Source organism: Perca fluviatilis, chromosome 24 (genome assembly GCF_010015445.1).
Source record: "Perca fluviatilis chromosome 24, GENO_Pfluv_1.0, whole genome shotgun sequence".
Taxonomy (NCBI): domain Eukaryota; kingdom Metazoa; phylum Chordata; class Actinopteri; order Perciformes; family Percidae; genus Perca; species Perca fluviatilis.
Window position 1 is genome coordinate 695,926 of NC_053135.1, and position 18,438 is coordinate 714,363.

The 18,438-nt window shown below is 39.7% G+C and overlaps 2 protein-coding genes across 3 annotated transcripts; both read right to left on the reverse strand.

Annotated features, from left to right (window-relative positions):
* Positions 1-599: 599 nt before the first annotated feature.
* LOC120554693 lies at positions 600-7,215 on the reverse strand. 2 transcript variants are annotated; one of them, XM_039793707.1, is made up of 4 exons: positions 6,745-7,215; positions 5,969-6,100; positions 5,606-5,694; positions 4,665-5,244 (listed from the first exon to the last, which is right to left on the reverse strand). In XM_039793707.1, the coding sequence occupies exons 1-4, from the start codon at positions 7,103-7,105 to the stop codon at positions 5,194-5,196; spliced, it is 633 nt and encodes a 210-aa protein (XP_039649641.1). In that variant the 5' UTR covers positions 7,106-7,215; the 3' UTR covers positions 4,665-5,193. The 2 variants fall into 2 exon arrangements, with proteins under 2 accessions (XP_039649640.1, XP_039649641.1); XM_039793706.1 differs by lacking the exons at positions 4,665-5,244; positions 5,606-5,694; positions 5,969-6,100; positions 6,745-7,215 and adding exons at positions 600-2,311; positions 3,107-3,781.
* Positions 7,216-9,520: 2,305 nt separating this feature from the next.
* On the reverse strand, positions 9,521-18,044 carry LOC120554770. Its single transcript, XM_039793799.1, has 5 exons — positions 17,646-18,044; positions 16,916-17,053; positions 10,665-10,753; positions 10,402-10,479; positions 9,521-9,649 (listed from the first exon to the last, which is right to left on the reverse strand). The coding sequence occupies exons 1-5, from the start codon at positions 18,010-18,012 to the stop codon at positions 9,521-9,523; spliced, it is 801 nt and encodes a 266-aa protein (XP_039649733.1). The 5' UTR covers positions 18,013-18,044.
* Positions 18,045-18,438: the final 394 nt, after the last annotated feature.

Below are 18,438 nucleotides of genomic sequence, written 5' to 3' on the forward strand. Positions count from 1 at the left end.
ATCTAAAGAAAGCGGAAATTGCAATTGTTCAATTCACCCAAGTGCAGTTCTTCCCAAATGAAATAAAAACACTCACCTCAACAACTCCCGAAGTGAAGAAGAAAAGCGCCCTATACAAACTTGACCCACATGTAAAGGATGACCTGATAAGAGTAGAAGGCAGGTTGAACAAAGCAGCCATAGGGGAAGAAAGGAAATTCCCTGCCATAATTCCCCTGCCAAAAACATTTACAAAAAATTTAATTTTTTGCTGCTGTTAATGATAATTTAATTTATAATACTCTGTCATCTACATTTTACAATATACTGTATCAATCAATACACAGCCATATATGGTCCATCCATATGGCTATATAATGTAAAATATAATGAATGTCATGCAAAAATGTGATTTGGACTATGGTTGATCAAGCTCTGTAAACCTATGCATGAGCTTAATTGCTTAACTCGTAAAAAATGCTTTTTTTCAATAAACACACATGCAATAATGTAATACAGTTTTGTTTGCACATCAATGTATTTTAAAATATATTAATCAATATATAGCAATAGGTTGTCCATCCATATATTGCTATATCTTTTCAAATATATGAGGAAGTTTCTTACATATTGAAATATATTTTCTAATTTATTGCAATATAAATGCTAGTATATTGCAATATAAGTTTGTTTCGTAAGGGTGAGCTGGCGTCAGACACACTGAACAGGCACAAATCAGACCACAACAATCAGATTATTTTGTTTAATCTTCTGCAACATCTTTCAACCTAAAGTCTGCAGAAGCATCAATGCATTTACAGTATTCTTTTGTCTCAACCTCAAAGCTGTCAGTCTGAGTCTTACAGGCAGGATATCCTCTCTGTTAGACAGGAAAAAACATTGAACAAAAGTCTCTTGGCAGAATTAGTTTGGGGGCATTTAAGGAACAAAAATCAGGACAAAAATGTGATCGTAAAGATTTAAGAGTTCATCATCTGCAAACAACTGAACCAAAGAAAGAAACGCATACAAACACAAATACACAAGCTGAAGATTTTCATAAATTGCAAACAGTACAATCAAAATGATCATAAACTGTAGCTCAGCCACATTAAATCTTATACCGCCTTAAAACCTATATATGCCTGATCAGGTTTAAGGAGCCAAAATCAAAATAAATGTTAAGAAATATAATTTATCTGAAAACCAAAAGTGGTTGTTGTTATATTTAGGAGTTCATCATCTGCAAACAACTGGACTGAAGAAAGAAACTATTAACAAATTTAAAACCATGTTTAAGGCGGTCTTTTCAAGATTGGGCAACCCAAACAACTCGTCAGGTTTCCAGGTTTTCTTCTGGCTCAACCAGAAGTCTGTTTGTTTTTGTCTTTTTCTTTCTTTCTTTCTGGGGTTTGGAGGCAGCTGAGGCCAGCAGTAAACAGTCTATGAATAAGCAACAGCTGGTGGAAAGTTACTGAGCTGGATCTCATCGTACTGAAACACACAGCAGACGCAATAAGTAAAGTATACAGGTCACGAGTCAACCCCTACTCACTCCCAACCCGTCACATACTGACGCTTGCTCAATGGCTCTCAGAGTCAGATACCGAATCTGTTTGGGACACACCGGGCAGAGCAACAGCTCGGCCATGGCGCTGTATGATAACATAAAGACAGACAACGGTAGCGAGTATTATAAAAGTGTTAGAATAATTTCATTATCAAATACCACCAAAGGGCCCTTATTGTCTGTTTTTGACGCAATGGGAGTGAGACTGTGTTGAAACAGCAGTATTAGTAATATTACAGTATAGATAGCAGTAGTTTGTTTACCTGCAGGTTCTCATAGATGCAAGATGACAGATCAGTCCCCTGACGGTTACACTTCTTCCTCTTCAAACACAGAAAAGTAAAAAACAAACCTGCCAACCGAGCATCACGTTAGTCAGATCCTCCAGGAATGTTTAACATCCACAGATTTTACTGGTTGAACGCTTCATTCTGACGTCTGAATTTATGACGAAACAACTAAACTCTGAAAGCACAAAACTATGACTTTGGTTTGCAAGAAACAACAGAAACATAAGGAGTTTATAACAGGACAACAGGACACCTCTGAGCTGACGTACACATGCAGAAACTGTCGGTATTCTTAGAGCAGTGGACCGCAATGTCCGCTGGTAAAAACACTCACCTATTGTCAATAAGATGAAGAGGATATTCAGTGCCAACAAGCTGTAAATGATGTCACCCTGGCAGATTATGCAGCAGTTCTGCTGCTGTTGGTCATTTCCTTCAGAGTTGTTGTTGGTGGACGGAGTTATAGGATCATCTGGAGAAAGACAAGAGACAAACGTGAGCGTAAGAAACTGAGGCAAAGCTGCTGTGGTCTCAAATACTAACATGGAGAGGCCTCTGTCTGCTTCAAACAAAGTTAGATTAAATAATTAAACCATCAAAATGCGTCCAACAATTTCTGCAACTTTCTGAAGTTCACGGCTACTTTAGAGCAAGTTATTTTGACACCACGCTTGTGTCTGTGCATTGTGTGTACAACATAAAGCTGCAAAGATTAATCGATTAGTTGTCAACTTAAAAAATATACACCACAACTATGGCGTTATATACTGTATGTCACATTCCTGAGCGAGAAATTGTATGTTTTTGAGCACAGAGAACTATATTTTGCAAGCACATTACATTGCATTTTGAACAGAAATTAACACTTTTTTGCAAGTGTAAATTTCTGTTCAAAATGCAATGTAATGTGCTTGCAAAATATAGTTCTCTACGCTCAAAACATACAATTACTCGCTCAGGAATGTGACACATATGTAACGCCATACACAACCAGACATGCAACCAGCGCTTGAGCATGCAAGAGCATGGTGAAAAAATGTGTCAAACGTCAAAAAAAGGGTCAAAAACATTGAGAAAACTATTCCAAGAAAATGGACAAAAAAAAGTCAGAAAAACATGTCAAAAAATGGGACAAAAAAAGTGTCAAAGTCATCAAAAAAAGCATAAAAAAACGTGTTAATTTTCTATTTTTGAGGCGAGAGGATACAGCCGGCAGAAAGACAACACAAGGGTTAAAAAAGATAAAGAAACATTTGTTGGTACTTACCTGAAATGAGGTGAAAAGTGTCTGTAAAAATTACTTTGCCATGTTCCTTTCTGGCACAGAAGTAAAGCCGGCAATCCTCTGCTGTGAGGTTTGTAATCTCAAATATGTTTCCCATGGCAACATATTTGTTTTTCACAGTTGTATGAATGTGATAATCTGTATCATCAGGATCCATTGAGTAGGTGCGGGCGATCAATCCTTTGACCTGACTGCGGTTCTCCATGTACCAGAATGTGTCTGTAGTATCCCCCGAGCAGGTAAAGATGGCATTTTGACCCATCTTTGCCTTGATTACGGTCACTTTCTGGGCCTCAACAAACACCAGAAACACCGGGAGGATCATCCAACGCAGATCCATGATCAGACACCAGAAACCAGAAGAGAACCAACTGAAACAAAGCAACGCTCTGATCTAAAATGGCTTCTTCTTTGTGTGATTACTTCCTATTTCACAGGGCGATATAAATAATTAATCTGCTGAAGACGTGAACTCTTGAACACCCCCAACACCACAAGAGTCTGAGCTGACTTCAGACAAACTGCTCAGACATAAATCAGACCACAACAATCAGATTTTTTTGTTTAAACTTCTGCAACAACTTTCAAACTAAAGTCTGCAGAAGCATCAACACATTTACAGTAAACTTTTGTGTCAAACTCAAAGCTGTCAGTCTGCGTTCGCATATCCTGTCTTACAAAGCCTTTAAAAGCATCGAATAAAAGTCTCTTGGCAGAATTAGTTTGGGGGCATTTAAGGAACAAACATCAGGATAAACTAAATGTTAAATAATTTATCTGGAAACACAAAAAAAGTGGAGAAACATTTCATGTGATTGTAAACATTTAAGAGTTCATCATCTGCAAACAACTGAACCGAAGAAACGCATACAAACACAAACACACAACCTGAAGTTTTTCTTAAACTACAAACAGTACAATCAAAATTATCATAAACTGTAGCTCAGCCACATTAAATCTTATACCGAATTAAAATCTATGTATGCCTGATCAGGTTTAACACTAGAACGGCCATGACGTTCATTTTGACCGTTTGAAATTTATATGTGTAATAACTTTGCTGAATAAAAAAATACAATCCTGCTGCTGCCTGACTTTTCCTAAAATAGTCTGTATTTTAATTTAAAATTGTTTTTATATAAATTACACGAAAGGCAAAGAAAATACAATCACTTTTACCTATTTCGGCCATACACGGTCATATTGACCGCTCGGATTTTCGCGGTATTGTTTTGAATTTGAATCAACGCGCGGTTGAAGATCCATCTTGGTTGCTTAGTACTTACTTGCAGAGGAGCTGAGAGCGGAGTTTATGGAGCGGCAGCGGCGCACAGTCCGAACAGCGCTTCGCACCGCAGCAGATGCCAAAACGGAGGCAGTGCCAGGTTAGGTTATAGCTAAATGTTCAAATAAGATACTTTTAATTGTTATCTGGCTGTTATGAGTTAAGTTGAATGAATTTCCACACCATTTTTTCGGGATATGAATGTATGAAATAATGACGGTTTACTATGCCATGATATGAATTATTGAAACACGTATTACTACTCAAATGTATAATTAAACTCGTTAAAATGTATATTTCGCTGTTATTAAGTTTTTCTAAAGATATCCTAACACAATACCGTGATACAATATCGCAATTAGGTATTTATCATGAGAGATTATAGAGTTTGGAGTCTGGCGGTAAAAATGACCGCTCACGGCAGTTATAGTAGTTATGGAAATCTGGCACTTCTAGTGTTAAGGAGCCAAAATCAAGAAGAAATAAATGTTAAGAAAGATAATTTATCTGAAAACCAAAAGTGGAGAAACATTAGACTTGAATGTATGTGAGTCGGAGTGTTGTTGTTATATTTAGGAGTTCATCATCTGCAAACAACTGGACCGAAGAAAGAAACTAAAAACAAATGTAAAACCATGTTTAAGGCGGTCTTTCCAAGATTGGGACAACCCAAAGAACTCGTCAGGTCTCCATGTTTTCTTCTGAATCAACCAGAAGTCTGTTTTTGTCTTTTTCTTTCTTTCTTTCTGGGGTTTGGAGGCAGCTGAGGCCAGCAGTAAACAGCCTATGAAGAAGCGACAGCTGGTGGAAAGTATCTGAGCTGGATCTCATCGTACTGAAACACACAGCAGACACAGTAAGTAAAGTACACAGGGCACGAGTCAACCTACACTCACTCCCAACCCGTCACATACTGACGCTTGGTCAGTGGCTCTCAGAGTCAGATACCGATGCACAAAAATCACCCTTTAGCATCTGTTTGGGACGCACCGGGCAGAGCAACAGCTCGGCCATTGCGCTGTAAGATAACATAAAGACGACAACGGTAGCGAGTATTATGAAAGTGGTAGAATAATTTCATTATCAATTACCACCAAAGGGCCCTTATTGTCTGTTTTTTGACGCAATGGGAGTGAGACTGTGTTGAAACAGCAGTATTAGTAATATTACAGTATAGATAGCAGTAGTTTGTTTACCTGCGGGTTCTCATAGATGTACAATGACGGATCAGTCCCCTGACGGTTACATTTCTTCCTCTTCAAACACAGAAGAGTTAAAACCAAACCTGCCAACAGAGCATCAGGTGAGTCAGATCCTCGGGAATGTTTAACATCCACAGATTTTATTGGTTGAACGTTTTCTTTCTGACGTCTGAATTTCTGAAGAAACAACAAAACTCTGAAAGCACAAAACTATGACTTTGGTTTGCAAGATGCAGCAGAAACAAAAGGAGTTCATAACAGGACAACAGGACGCCTCTGAGCTGACGTACACATGCAGAAACTGTCGGTATTCTTAGAGCAGTGAACCACAATGTCCGCTGGTAAAAACAGACTCACCTATTATCACTAAGATGAAGAGGATATTCAGGGCCAACGAGCTGTAAATGACTTCACTCTGGCAGATTATGTTCTGCTGCTGTTGGTCATTTCCTTCAGAGTTGTTGTTGGTGGATGGAGTTATAGGATCATCTGGAGAAAGAAAAGTGACAAACATGAGCGTAAGAAATTGAGGCAAAGCTGCTGTGGTCTCCAATACTAACATTGAGAGGCCTCCGTCTGCTTCGAACAAAGTTAGATTGTTAAACAAAATAATTAAACCGTCAAAACACGTCCAACAATTTCTGCATCTTTCTTACAACAGTCTGAAGTTCATGGCTACTTCATAACAAAATATTTTGATACCACGCTTGTGTCTGTGCGTCGTGTACAAACTAAAGCTGCAAAGATGAATCAATTAGTTCTCAACTATTAAATTAATCGCAACTATTTTCATGAGCTTGAGTAATTTTTTATGTAGAAGCAGTAAAACTTGTGACAGTAAACTGAATCCTCCTTCCTTCTTTCTCTCCTTTTCTTGACAGAAATGTGTGTGGTTTAGACGGTGAGTTAATTTCCTCTTGTGGCAAAAATAAAAACCAAAACCAGACTTGCAACCGGTGCTTGAGCATGCAAGACACCGTGCATGGTGTGTCAAATGTCAAAAATGAGACAAAAACATTGAAGAAAGTGTCAAAAAAAAGTGTTAATTTTCTATTTTTGAGGCGAGAGGACACGGCTGGCGGGAAGACAATACAAGGGTTAAAAAAGATTAAGAAAGAGTTGTTGGGACTTACCTGAAATGAGGAGAAAAGTGTCTTTAAAAATGATGTTGCCTCGTTCCTTTCTGGCACAGAAGTAAAGCCAGCAATCCTCTGCTGTGATGTTTGTAATCTCAAATACGTTTCCTTTGGCAATATATTTGGTTCTCAAAGTTGTATGAATGTCATAATCTGTAGCATCTGTACCGAAGGTCCGGGCGATTGGTCCTTTGACCTGGCTGCGTATCTCTATGTACCAGTATGTGTCTATAATGTCCCCCGAGCAGGTAAAGATGGCGTTTTGACCCAGCTTTGCCTTGATTACGGTTACGTTCTCGGCCTCAACAAACACCAGAAACACCAGAAACACCGGGAGGATCATCCAACGCAGATCCATGATCAGACACCAGAAACAAGAAGAGAACCGACTGAAACGCAGCGCAGCTTTGATCTAAAATGGCTTCTTCTTTGTCTTGAGAAGAGTGTCATAACTTCCTATTTCACAGAGCGATATAAATAATTATTCTGCTGAAGATGTGAGCACTTTAACACCCCCAACACCACAAGAGTCTGAGCTGGCATTAGACACACTGAGCAGGCACAAATCAGACCACAACAATCAGATTATTTTCTTTAACAAGCAACAACCTGCAACACCTTCAACCTAAAGTCTGCAGAAGCATCAACACATTTATTCTTTTGCCTCAACCTCAAAGCAGTCAGTCTGAGTCTTACAGGCAGGATATCCTCTCTGTTAGACCGGTAAAAGCATTGAACAAAAGTCTCTTGGCAGAATTAGTTTGGGGGCATTTAAGGAACAAAAATCAGGACAAACTAAATGTTAAATAATTTAACTGAAAACATTCAAAAGTGGGGAAATGTTTTATGTGATTGTAAACATTTAAGAGTTCATCGTCTGCAAACAACCGAACCGAAGAAAGAAACGCATACAAACACAAATACACAACCTGAAGTTTTTCATAAATTACAAACAGTATTACAAACAGTACAATCAAAATGATCATAAACTGTAGCTCAACCACATTACATCTTATATCGCCTTAAAACCTATATATGCCTGATCAGGTTTAAGGAGCCAAAATCAAGACGAAATAAATGTTAAGAATAGTGCTGTCAGATAAACGCGTTATTATAGAATAGAATAGAATACACTTTATTGTCCCCGAGGGGAAATTTGTCTTGGACACAGTGCCACATCCGTTGCTTCACAACACAGACAATATGTAACATAAAAACATTCTCAAGTTTAATACAGTAAAATAAAGTAAAATAAAGTAAAATAAAATAAAATCAACATAAAAGTGAGATCAGCACAGCATCCTGAGACACAAGGACACAAAAGCACAAAAGACAAAAGGACACACATGACAACACAGAAAACACAACATCCTGAGAATTAACTGTAATAATTAACGGCATTAACCATTTTATTGCGAGATTAACATTCTTTTTGGCCTGGCAAACTTTGTAGTTTTTTTCACATGCTGTTGCAACAACTAGTAACGATAGAAAAACTACAACACCACACCGGATCTAGCTAGACCGGAAACAAAACAACAGGCACGCTGCACACACTTGTTTGCATTTGCTTGCGAGCCGGCCAAAGAGTAGTACGTACCTGCAAACTAGTCACTTTTCGACGAAAATTGCCGTTTTGAATGGGGTCCGAGACCCGGTGCTAATACGGCACCGGTGCCTTAACGACCGTTATCTACCGGACCAAATAGCAATGCGGATTTTGGTGCCTTATTTAGGTGCCACTTAGATGCCTGCGCTTCTTTCTGATGCTCCGAAAACGGACGTTGGAGGGAACTGAAACATTGCTGCACAGGAGGCCAGTCAACACTACTCTTAGCAGCAGGTAACGTTAGCTTACCGTTAGCTAGTTAACGCTACATTTAGCAGCAGGTAACGTTAGCCTACCATTAGCTAGTTAACGCTACATTTAGCAGCAGGTAACGTTAGCCTACCGTTAGCTAGTTAACGCTACATTTAGCAGCAGGTAACGTTAGCCTACCGTTAGCTAGTTAACGCTACATTTAGCAGCAGGTAACGTTAGCCTACCGTTAGCTAGCAGCTGGATTAAACACGGTTAAAATGTTTACAGCTAAACGGTGTAAAGTGGGTCTGTATTTCACTGGAGAGGACTCCAACACCGGACTGTAGCTGCCGTTGTCTGAAAAACACAGTCATGATGTCATGTTGCTCGCCTCTCAAGCCTCGTGGTGCATTCACTGTAATTGTAAAATACCCTTTTCCCATCCAGTGGTTGTTTTCACCATTTTGTGCTCCTTTTTTTTTTAGATCAACTTTTTATTGTTTTATATTTTTGAACATACAGAACAGACAAATACAATTGAACAAGGTGCTCCTTTTTTAAATATATATATATATCTTTCGGTTCAGGCACCGTTTTAAAAGTATCATATCATGTTAATAAGAGCATTAAAATGAGAAAAAATAATCAAGGACAATAAATCAAGGGACATTTAAAATAGATAAAAATGTGCGATTAATTGCGAGTTAACTATGACATTAATGCGATTAAATATTTTAATCGTTTGACAGAACTAGTTAAGAAAGATAATTTATCTGAAAACCAAAAGTGGAGAAACATTAGACTTAAATCTATGTGATTCGGAGTGTTGTTGTTATATTTAGGAGTTCATCATCTGCAAACAACTGGACAAAAGAAAGAAACTAAACACAAATTTAAAACCATGTTTAAGGCGGTCTTTCCAAGATCGGGACAACCCAAAGAACTCGTCAGGTCTCCATGTTTTCTTCTGGATCAACCAGAAGTCGGTTTGTTTTTGTCTTTTTCTTTCTTTCTGGGGTTTGGAGGCAGCTGAGGCCAACAGTAAATAGTCTCTGAAGAAGCAACAGCTGGTGGAAATTTTCTGAGCTGGATCTCCTTGTACTGAAACACACAGCAGACACAGTAAGTAAAGTATACAGGGCACAAGTCAACCTACACTCACTCCCAAGCATTGACTTGAATGGCAGCAGTGTAGTGCTCACATCTTCAGCAGAATAATTATTTATATCGCTCTGTGAAATAGGAAGTAATGACACTCTTCTCAAGACAAAGCAGTGTGTAGCTCGCGGGGGCTGCGGCGCCTCCGAAACGCAGCAGGTAACTCTCCGTTCTTGTCCAGTACATTTACATAGTGGTTTTAACCCTGCATGTTGCAAAATGACCCCAAATGGATTCAGACCGACAAGGCATCAGTCGATTAATATTTTTTAACCAGAAATGGGCGCGCGGGGGATGCTGAATCTGTCTTCATTTCAGATGGACAACGGTCAATTTAAAAGATTTCCGTCAGCTTTTGAGAGGCGGTGAAGCCGAGCCAGCCGCTCCTCATTTGCATAAAGTTGGCTGGATTCTCATTCATGCAAATGAGGAGCCGTCGACTCGATGCCCCGCTCATCCAAAGTCGATGCAATGTTCCCAGAATGCATTGCACGGCTGCTTCGATAGAAATGAACGGGAAGCATTGAAATGACGCTGACAATGGACACGTACTACAAGGGTCCAGAGCAAGCGTGTTAGGAAATACCACCAAAGGGCCCTCACTAAGCATCTGTTTTTTGATGCAATGGGAGTGAGACTGTGTTGAAACAGCAGTATTAGTAATATTACAGTATAGATAGCAGTAGTTTGTTTACCTTTGGCATCTCCATAGTCTCTGGGTTCTCATAGATGCAAGATGATGGATCAGTCCCCTGACGGTTACACTTCTTCCTCTTAGGAAGATAACATAAAGAGCGACAACGGTAGCGAGTATTATGAAAGTGTTAGAATAATTTCATTATCAAATACCACCAAAGGGCCCTTACTAAGTGTCTGTTTTTTGACACAACGGAAGTGAGACTGTGTTGAAACAGCAGTATTAGTAATATTACAGTATAGATAGCAGTAGTTTGTTTACCTGCAGGTTGTCATAGATGCAAGATGACGGATCAGTCCTGTGACAGTTACACTTCTTCCTCTTCAAACACAGAAGAGTTAAAACCAAACCTGCCAACAGAGCATCAGGTGAGTCAGATCCTCCGGGAATGTTTAACATCCACAGATTTTATTGGTTGAACGCTTCATTCTGACGTCTGAATTTCTGAAGAAACAACAAAACTTTGAAAGCACAAAACTATGACTTTGGTTTGCAAGAAACAACAGAAATAAAAGGACATTATAACAGGACAACAGGACGCCTCTGAGCTGACGTACACATGCAGAAACTGTCGGTATTCTTAGAGCAGTGAACCGCAATGTCTGCTGGAAAAAAACAGACTCACCTATTATCACTAAGATGAAGAGGATATTGATTGCCAACGAGCTGTAAACGACTTCACTCTGGCACATTATGCAGCTGTTCTGATGCTGTTGGTCGTTTCCTTCAGAGTTGTTGTTGGTGGAAGGAGTTATAGGATCATCTGGAGATAGAAAAGTGACAAACATGAGCGTAAGAAATTCAGGCAAAGCTGCTGTGGTCTCAAATACTAACATGGAGAGGCCTCCGTCTGCTTCGAACAAAGTTAGATTAAAATATTATAATAATTAAACCGTCAAAACGCGTCCAACAATTTTCAACGGTCTGAAGTTCACGGCTACTTCATTGCCAGTTACAGTATCTCACAAAAGTGAGTACACCCCTCACATTTTAGTAGGGAACTTTATCAGGATGCATAGTATCCTGGATTCATGAAATAACTGTCCTTTAAAAATAAAAATCTGCCTGCCTCTATGGGAATTTAACATAGGGGTGTAGTGACTTTAGTTGCCAGCGGTTTAGACATTAATGGCTGTGTGTTGAGTTATTTTGAGGGGACAGCACATTTACACTGTTATACAAGCTGTACACTTAATACTTCTCATTATAGCAAAGTGTAATTTCTTCAGTGTTGTCCCATTAAAAGATATAATGAAATATTTACTTAAATGTGAGGGGTGTACTCACTTTTGTGAGATACTGTATTTTGATACCACGCTTGTGTCTGTGCGTCGTGTATGAACTAAAGCTGCAAAGATTAATCGATTAGTTGTTAACTATTTTCGTGATTGGTTTGAGTCATTTTTAATGTAAAAACAGTAAAACTTGTGATAGTAAACTGAATCCTCCTTCCTTCCTTCTCTCTCTTTCTTGACAGAAATGTGTGTGATTTAGACGATGAGTTAATTTCCTCTTCCTCTAAAAAACAAAAACAGACTTGCAACGGGTGCTTGAGCATGCAAGAGCATGGTGAGAAAATGTGTCAAACGTCAGAAAAAGGGTCAAAACAAGGGACAAAAAAAAGTGTTAATTTTCTATTTTTGACATTAGCGGACATGGCCAGCGGGAAGACAACACAAGGGTTAAAAAAGATTAAGAAAGACTTGTTGGGACTTACCTGAAACAAGGAGAAAAGTGTCTTTAAAAATGATGTTGCCTCCTTCCTTTCTGGCACAGAAGTAAAGCCGGCAATCCTCTGCTGTGATGTTTGTAATCTCAAATACGTTTCCTTTGGCAATATATTTGGTTTTTAAAGTTGTATGAATGTCATAATCTGTAGCATCTGTACCGAAGGTCCGGGCGATTGGTCCTCTGACCTGGCTGCGTATCTCTATGTACCAGTATGTGTCTATAATGTCCACCGAGCAGGTAAAGATGGCGTTTTGACCCAGTGTTGCCTTGACTACGGTCACATTCTCGGCCTCAACAAACACCAGAAACACCGGGAGGATCATCCAACGCAGATCCATGATCAGACACCAGAAACCAGAAGAGAACCGACTGAAACGCAGCGCAGCTTTGATCTAAAATGGCTTCTTCTTTGTCTTGAGTGTCATTACTTCCTTTTTCACAGAGCGATATAAATAATTATTCTGCAGAAGATGTGAGCACTTTAACACCCCCAACACCACAAGAGTCTGAGCTGGCATTAGACACATTGAGCAGGCACAAATCAGACCACAACAATCAGATTATTTTCTTTAACAAACAACAACCTGCAACACCTTTCAACCTAAAGTCTGCAGAAGCATCAACACATTTATTCTTTTGTCTCAATCTCAAAGCTGTCAGTCTGAGTCTAACAGGCAGGATATCCTCTCTGTTAGACCGGTACAAGCATTGAATAAAAGTCTCTTGGCAGAATTAGTTTGGGGGCATTTAAGGAACAAAAATCATGACAAACTAAATGTTAAATACTTTATCTGAAAACACAAAAAGAGGAGACACTTTTTATGTGATCGTAAAGATTTAAGAGTTCATCATCTGCAAACAACCGAACCGAAGAAAGAAACGCATACAAACACAAATACACAACCTGAAGTTGTTCATAAATTACAAACAGCAGACACAGTAAGTATTGTATACAGCGCACGAGTCAACCCATACTCACTCCCAATCCGTCACATACTGACGCTTGGTCAGTGGCTCTCAGAGTCAGATACCAATTAGTGATGGACCGATTTTATCGGCATCGGCCAATTATCTATTATTTTCCCGGCATTATTTACAGACAGGCGCCCACAGGCAGCTCTGTGATGCTAGAGACGCTGCAGTTCACGTGCAGACCGTGCACTGCCCCTCCCCCCACTAGCACCATGGCAGTCTTAAATTACAAATCAAGCTACTTTATTTCAATGGCTACTTTTCAGGTTTATTGTTTTCTTAAATTATTTAAATGTGTTGACAAAGGACATTTCGTGATGACCTGATTACAGTACAGGCCAAAAGTTTGGTCAAACTTCTCATTCAATGCGTTTCCTTTTTATTTTCATGACTATTTACATTGTAGATTCTCACTGAAGGCATCAAAACTATGAATGAACACATATGGAATTATGTCCTTAACAAAAAAGTGTGAAATAACTGAAAACATGTCTTATATTTTAGATTATTCAAAGTAGCCACCCTTTGCTTTTTTATTAATAAGGGAAAAACTTCCACTAATGAACCCTGACAAAGCACACCTGTGAAGTGAAAACCATTTCAGGTGACTACCTCATGAAGCTCATTGAGAGAACACCAAGGGTTTGCAGAGTTATCAAAAAAAGCAAAGGGTGGCTACTTTGAAGAATCTAAAATATAAGACATGTTTTCAGTTATTTCACACTTTTTTGTTAAGTACATAATTCCATATGTGTTCATTCATAGTTTTGATGCCTTCAGTGAGAATCTACAATGTAAATAGTCATGAAAATAAAGAAACACATTGAATGAGGTGTGTCCAAACTTTTGGCCTGTACTGTATATCTGTCTTATAATATGTCAGCAAGCAATGCATCATGAAGGCTGTGTTGGAGATGTTGATGAAAGCACAGTTAACCACATGCAGTGCACCCATCCATATGATGCACATTGCCCACATCATTTGGGTGATATGAATGTAAGATGATTGCCGAAGTGACACTGATCTGTGTTTTTGTTTAATATTTTTAAAGAAATGGCAGAGCATATTCCAAAATCAAATCCAGTAATGGCAGGGTTTACAATTTTCATGATGTAAATTGAGGGAGCAAAAGCAGTATCGGCTCTAAATATCGGCAGCCCGTATTTGTTATCGGCTAAGGCTGATGAAAAAAGAAAATTGTTATCGGCATCGACACTAAAAAAATCCATATCGGTCGATCCCTAATACCGATGCACAAAAATCACCCTTTAGCGTCTGTTTGGGACGCACTGGGCAGAGCAACAGCTCGGCTGAGGCGCTGTAAGATAACAAAGAGCAACAACGGTAGCGAGTATTATGAAAGTGTTAGAATAATTTAATTATCAAAGAATAGACAGGGCCACTGAAGATATATCAAAGTTTATTTTACTTGAAAACCCAACAAAGAGGCAGTTAACAGTACACACAGCATGAACACAGAAGTGATCTCTACAGCTTCTTTTTATAATAGGAAGGGAAATGCAATAAATCATGATACAAGACTTGGTGTCGTCAGTTGTTATCTGGTAAGAGACGACGACGTCTCCTTTATCTAGTCAGGGATCGCCTGTTCCTTCCTCAGCATCACACCGTGCTCCAGACAAGGACAAGACAGTGGCTCCTAGATACCAGATGGTAACAGCAGGTATAACAGTGTGGAATAATCTGCCACTTTCCTTCAAAATTGTAAATACCAGAGGGGCTTTTAGACACAAGGTTAAGGTATTTTTATGGAATAGAGTAACCAATATTTTTTAATTAGAGTAGACTGATTATTTTATGTGATTTATGATTCTCTGATTTTAGAATGCTTTTAAACCTTGGATGATCTGTGTTATATGTTATTGTCTTTGACCTGAAATAGGTCTTTGTTATGTGTTGCATGTTTTAACACCAAGGACCATGTTGGAAATAAGTGTTTACACTTTAACATGCTACCTTTTGGATTATGTTGTTTGTCAAATCCAAAATAAATCAAATCAAATAAAACAAAAGCAGCAACAGTGTTTTGTCTTGTTATAATGCAAACAGTTTCAATAATAATCAAAGAATCATCATTTTTCCCTAACAGAAAGACTGAAAAGGAGGCAGGTTGGGGGTGGAGTGGATGGGTCAAACAACACAGGACTTTCATCCAGTAGACCAGGGTTCCTCTCCCGCGTGTCACCATCAACCATAACCCCCATTCTCCACTTGCTGCGTCTGTGCTGCGTTCTGGTTTTGTTCGGTCCTCCGCCACACCGGGAGCGTCTCAGAAGAGGAGCGTCTTGCTGCCCGACTCGCAGATTTTGTTGACTCTACAAGAACTTTACAGAACAATCACTGTTACCCCTTTTCCACCAACAAGAACCAGGTGCTGGTTCAGAGCTAGAGCGCTAGTGCCGGTTCGGAGTTGGTTCGACTGACGAGCCTCCAAAGAACCGGTTTGCTTTTCCACAGACGCTAAAGAGCCGGCACAGAGCCAGGTCTTACGTCACTGTATACGTCTCATCTTACCCAGCAACGTTAGCGCCAAACACAAACACACCATCAACAATGGCGGACGTTGCTTTGCTATCGATGGTCGTGGCTTTGCGGACCTACATCGGCGTCCAAACTGGCACTGCTCGCCTTTACAGTGCAAGGAAGCAGCTTGTTTCCACCACTGACCACTGCTGTTTTTGTTTAATCGTGTTTATCTGCTAATTCAAAAATGGCGGTCACAAGTTTCTGTTCGTCTTGTTGGTCACGGTAACCCCGCCTCCCCCCCATGCCGCTGACGTAAGCGGTTCTTACTTCTGGCCCAGCGATGACTTGGTGCTACTTAAGAACCACTTTAACTGGTTCGGAGCTGGTGCTTCGGTGGTCGAAAAACAAAGAACCGATTTGGAACTAGGCTCTGGCTCCGAACCAGCACCAGCTCTGCCTTGGTGGAAAAGAGGTCTGTGTTTATTAAGCTAGTATGTACCTTCCACTCCAAGCACTCCTACAGTTAAACTCCATGCTTGTCTTTACTGGCGTTGTCCTTAAAAATTAAGATCTGGGATGTCTGATTATATTTTTCAACCTCCCGAGATGAGTCTATCGTCGTCAGTGGTGTTGTAGAGGAGACGTACACGATATTGGGGGGTGTATTAGTAATATTACAGTATAGATAGCAGTAGTTTGTTTACCTGCGCCATCTCCAGAGTCTTTTGGTTTGCATAGATGCAAGATGATGGATCAGTCCCCTGACGGTTACACTTCTTCCTCTTAGGAAGATAACATAAAGAGCGACAACGGTAGCGAGTATTATGAAAGTGTTAGAATAATTTCATTATCAAATACCACCAAAGGGCCCTTACTAAGTGTCTGTTTTTTGATGCAACAGGAGTGAGACTGTGTTGAAACAGCAGTATTAGTAATATTACAGTATAGATAGCAGCAGTTTGTTTACCTGCAGGTTCTCATAGATGCAAGATGATGGATCAGTCTCCTGACGGTTACACTTCTTCCTCTTCAAACACAGAAGAGTTAAAACCAAACCTGCCAACAGAGCATCAGGTGAGTCAGATCCTCCGGGAATGTTTAACATCCACAGATTTTATTGGTTGAAAGTTTTCTTTCTGATGTCTGAATTTCTGAAGATACAACAAAACTCTGAAAGCACAAAACTATGACTTTGGTTTGCAAGATGCAGCAGAAACATAAGGAGTTCATAACAGGACAACAGGACGCCTCTGAGCTGAAGAAAACTGTCGGTATTTTTAGAGCAGTGAACCACTATGTCCGCTGGTAAAAACAGACTCACCTATTATCACTAAGATGAAGAGGATATTCAGGGCCAACGAGCTGTAAATGACTTCACTCTGGCACAGTATGCAGCTGTTCTGCTGCTGTTGATGGTTTCCTTCAGTGTTGTTGTTGGTGGACGGAGTTATAGGATCATCTGGAGAAAGAAAAGTGACAAACGTGAGCGAAAGAAACTGAGGCAAAACTGCTGTGGTCTCAAATACTAACATGGAGAGGCCTCCGTCTGCTTCAAACAAAGTTCGATTGTTCGATTGTCAAAACGCGTCCAACAATTTCTGCAACGTTCTTCCAAAAGTCTGAAGTTTAGAGTAAGTTATTTTGATACCACGCTTGTGTCTGTGCGTCGTGTACGAACTAAAGCTGCAAAGATGAATCGATTAGTTGTCAACTATTAAATTAATCGCAACTATTTTCATGAGTTTGAGTAATTGGTTTTTGTAAAAACAGTCAAACTTGTGACCCTTTCTTGACAGAAATGTGTGTGGTTTAGACGGTGAGATAATTTCCTCTTGTGGCAAAAATAAATACCAAAAACAGACTTGCAACCGGTGCTTGAGCATGCAAGAACATGGTGAGAAAATGTGTCAAACGTCGAAAAAAGAGACAAATACATTGGAAAAAAGTGTCAAAAAAAGTGTTAATTTTCTATTTTTGAGGCGAGAGGACACGGCTGGTGGGAAGACAACACAAGGGTTCAAAAAGATTAAGAAAGAGTTGTTGGGACTTACCTGAAACAAGGAGAAAAGTGTCTTTAAAAGTGATGTTGCCTCCTTCCTTTCTGGCACAGAAGTAAAGCCGGCAATCCCCTGCTGTGATGTTTGTAATCTCAAATATGTTTCCCTTGGCAACATATTTGGTTTTCAAAGTTGTATGAATGTCATACCGGGTATCATTGGGATCCATTGAGAAGGTCTGGGCGATAAATCCTTTGACCTGGCTGCTAATCTCGATGTACCAGTATGTGTCTTTAATGTCCCCCGAGCAGGTAAAGATGGCGTTTTGACTCAGTGTTGCCTTGACTACGGTCACGTTCTCGGCCTCAACAAACACCAGAAACACCAGAAACACCGGGAGGATCATCCAACGCAGATCCATGATCAGACACCAGAAACCAGAAGAGAACCGACTGAAACGCAGCACCGCTCTGATCTAAAATGGCTTCTTTTTTGTCTTGAGAAGAGTGTCATTACTTCCTTTTTCACAGAGCGATATAAATAGTTATTCTGCAGAAGATGTGAGCACTTTAACACCCCCAACACCACAAGAGTCTGAGCTGGCATTAGACACACTGAGCGGGCACAAATCAGACCACAAAACTCAGATTATTTTCTTTAACAAACTACAACCTGCAACACCTTTCAACCTAAAGTCTGCAGAAGCATCAACACATTTATTCTTTTGTCTCAATCTCAAAGCTGTCAGTCTGAGTCTTATGGGCAGGATATCCTCTCTGTTAGACCGGTAAAAGCATTGAATAAAAGTCTCTTGGCAGAATTAGTTTGGGGGCATTTAAGGAACAAA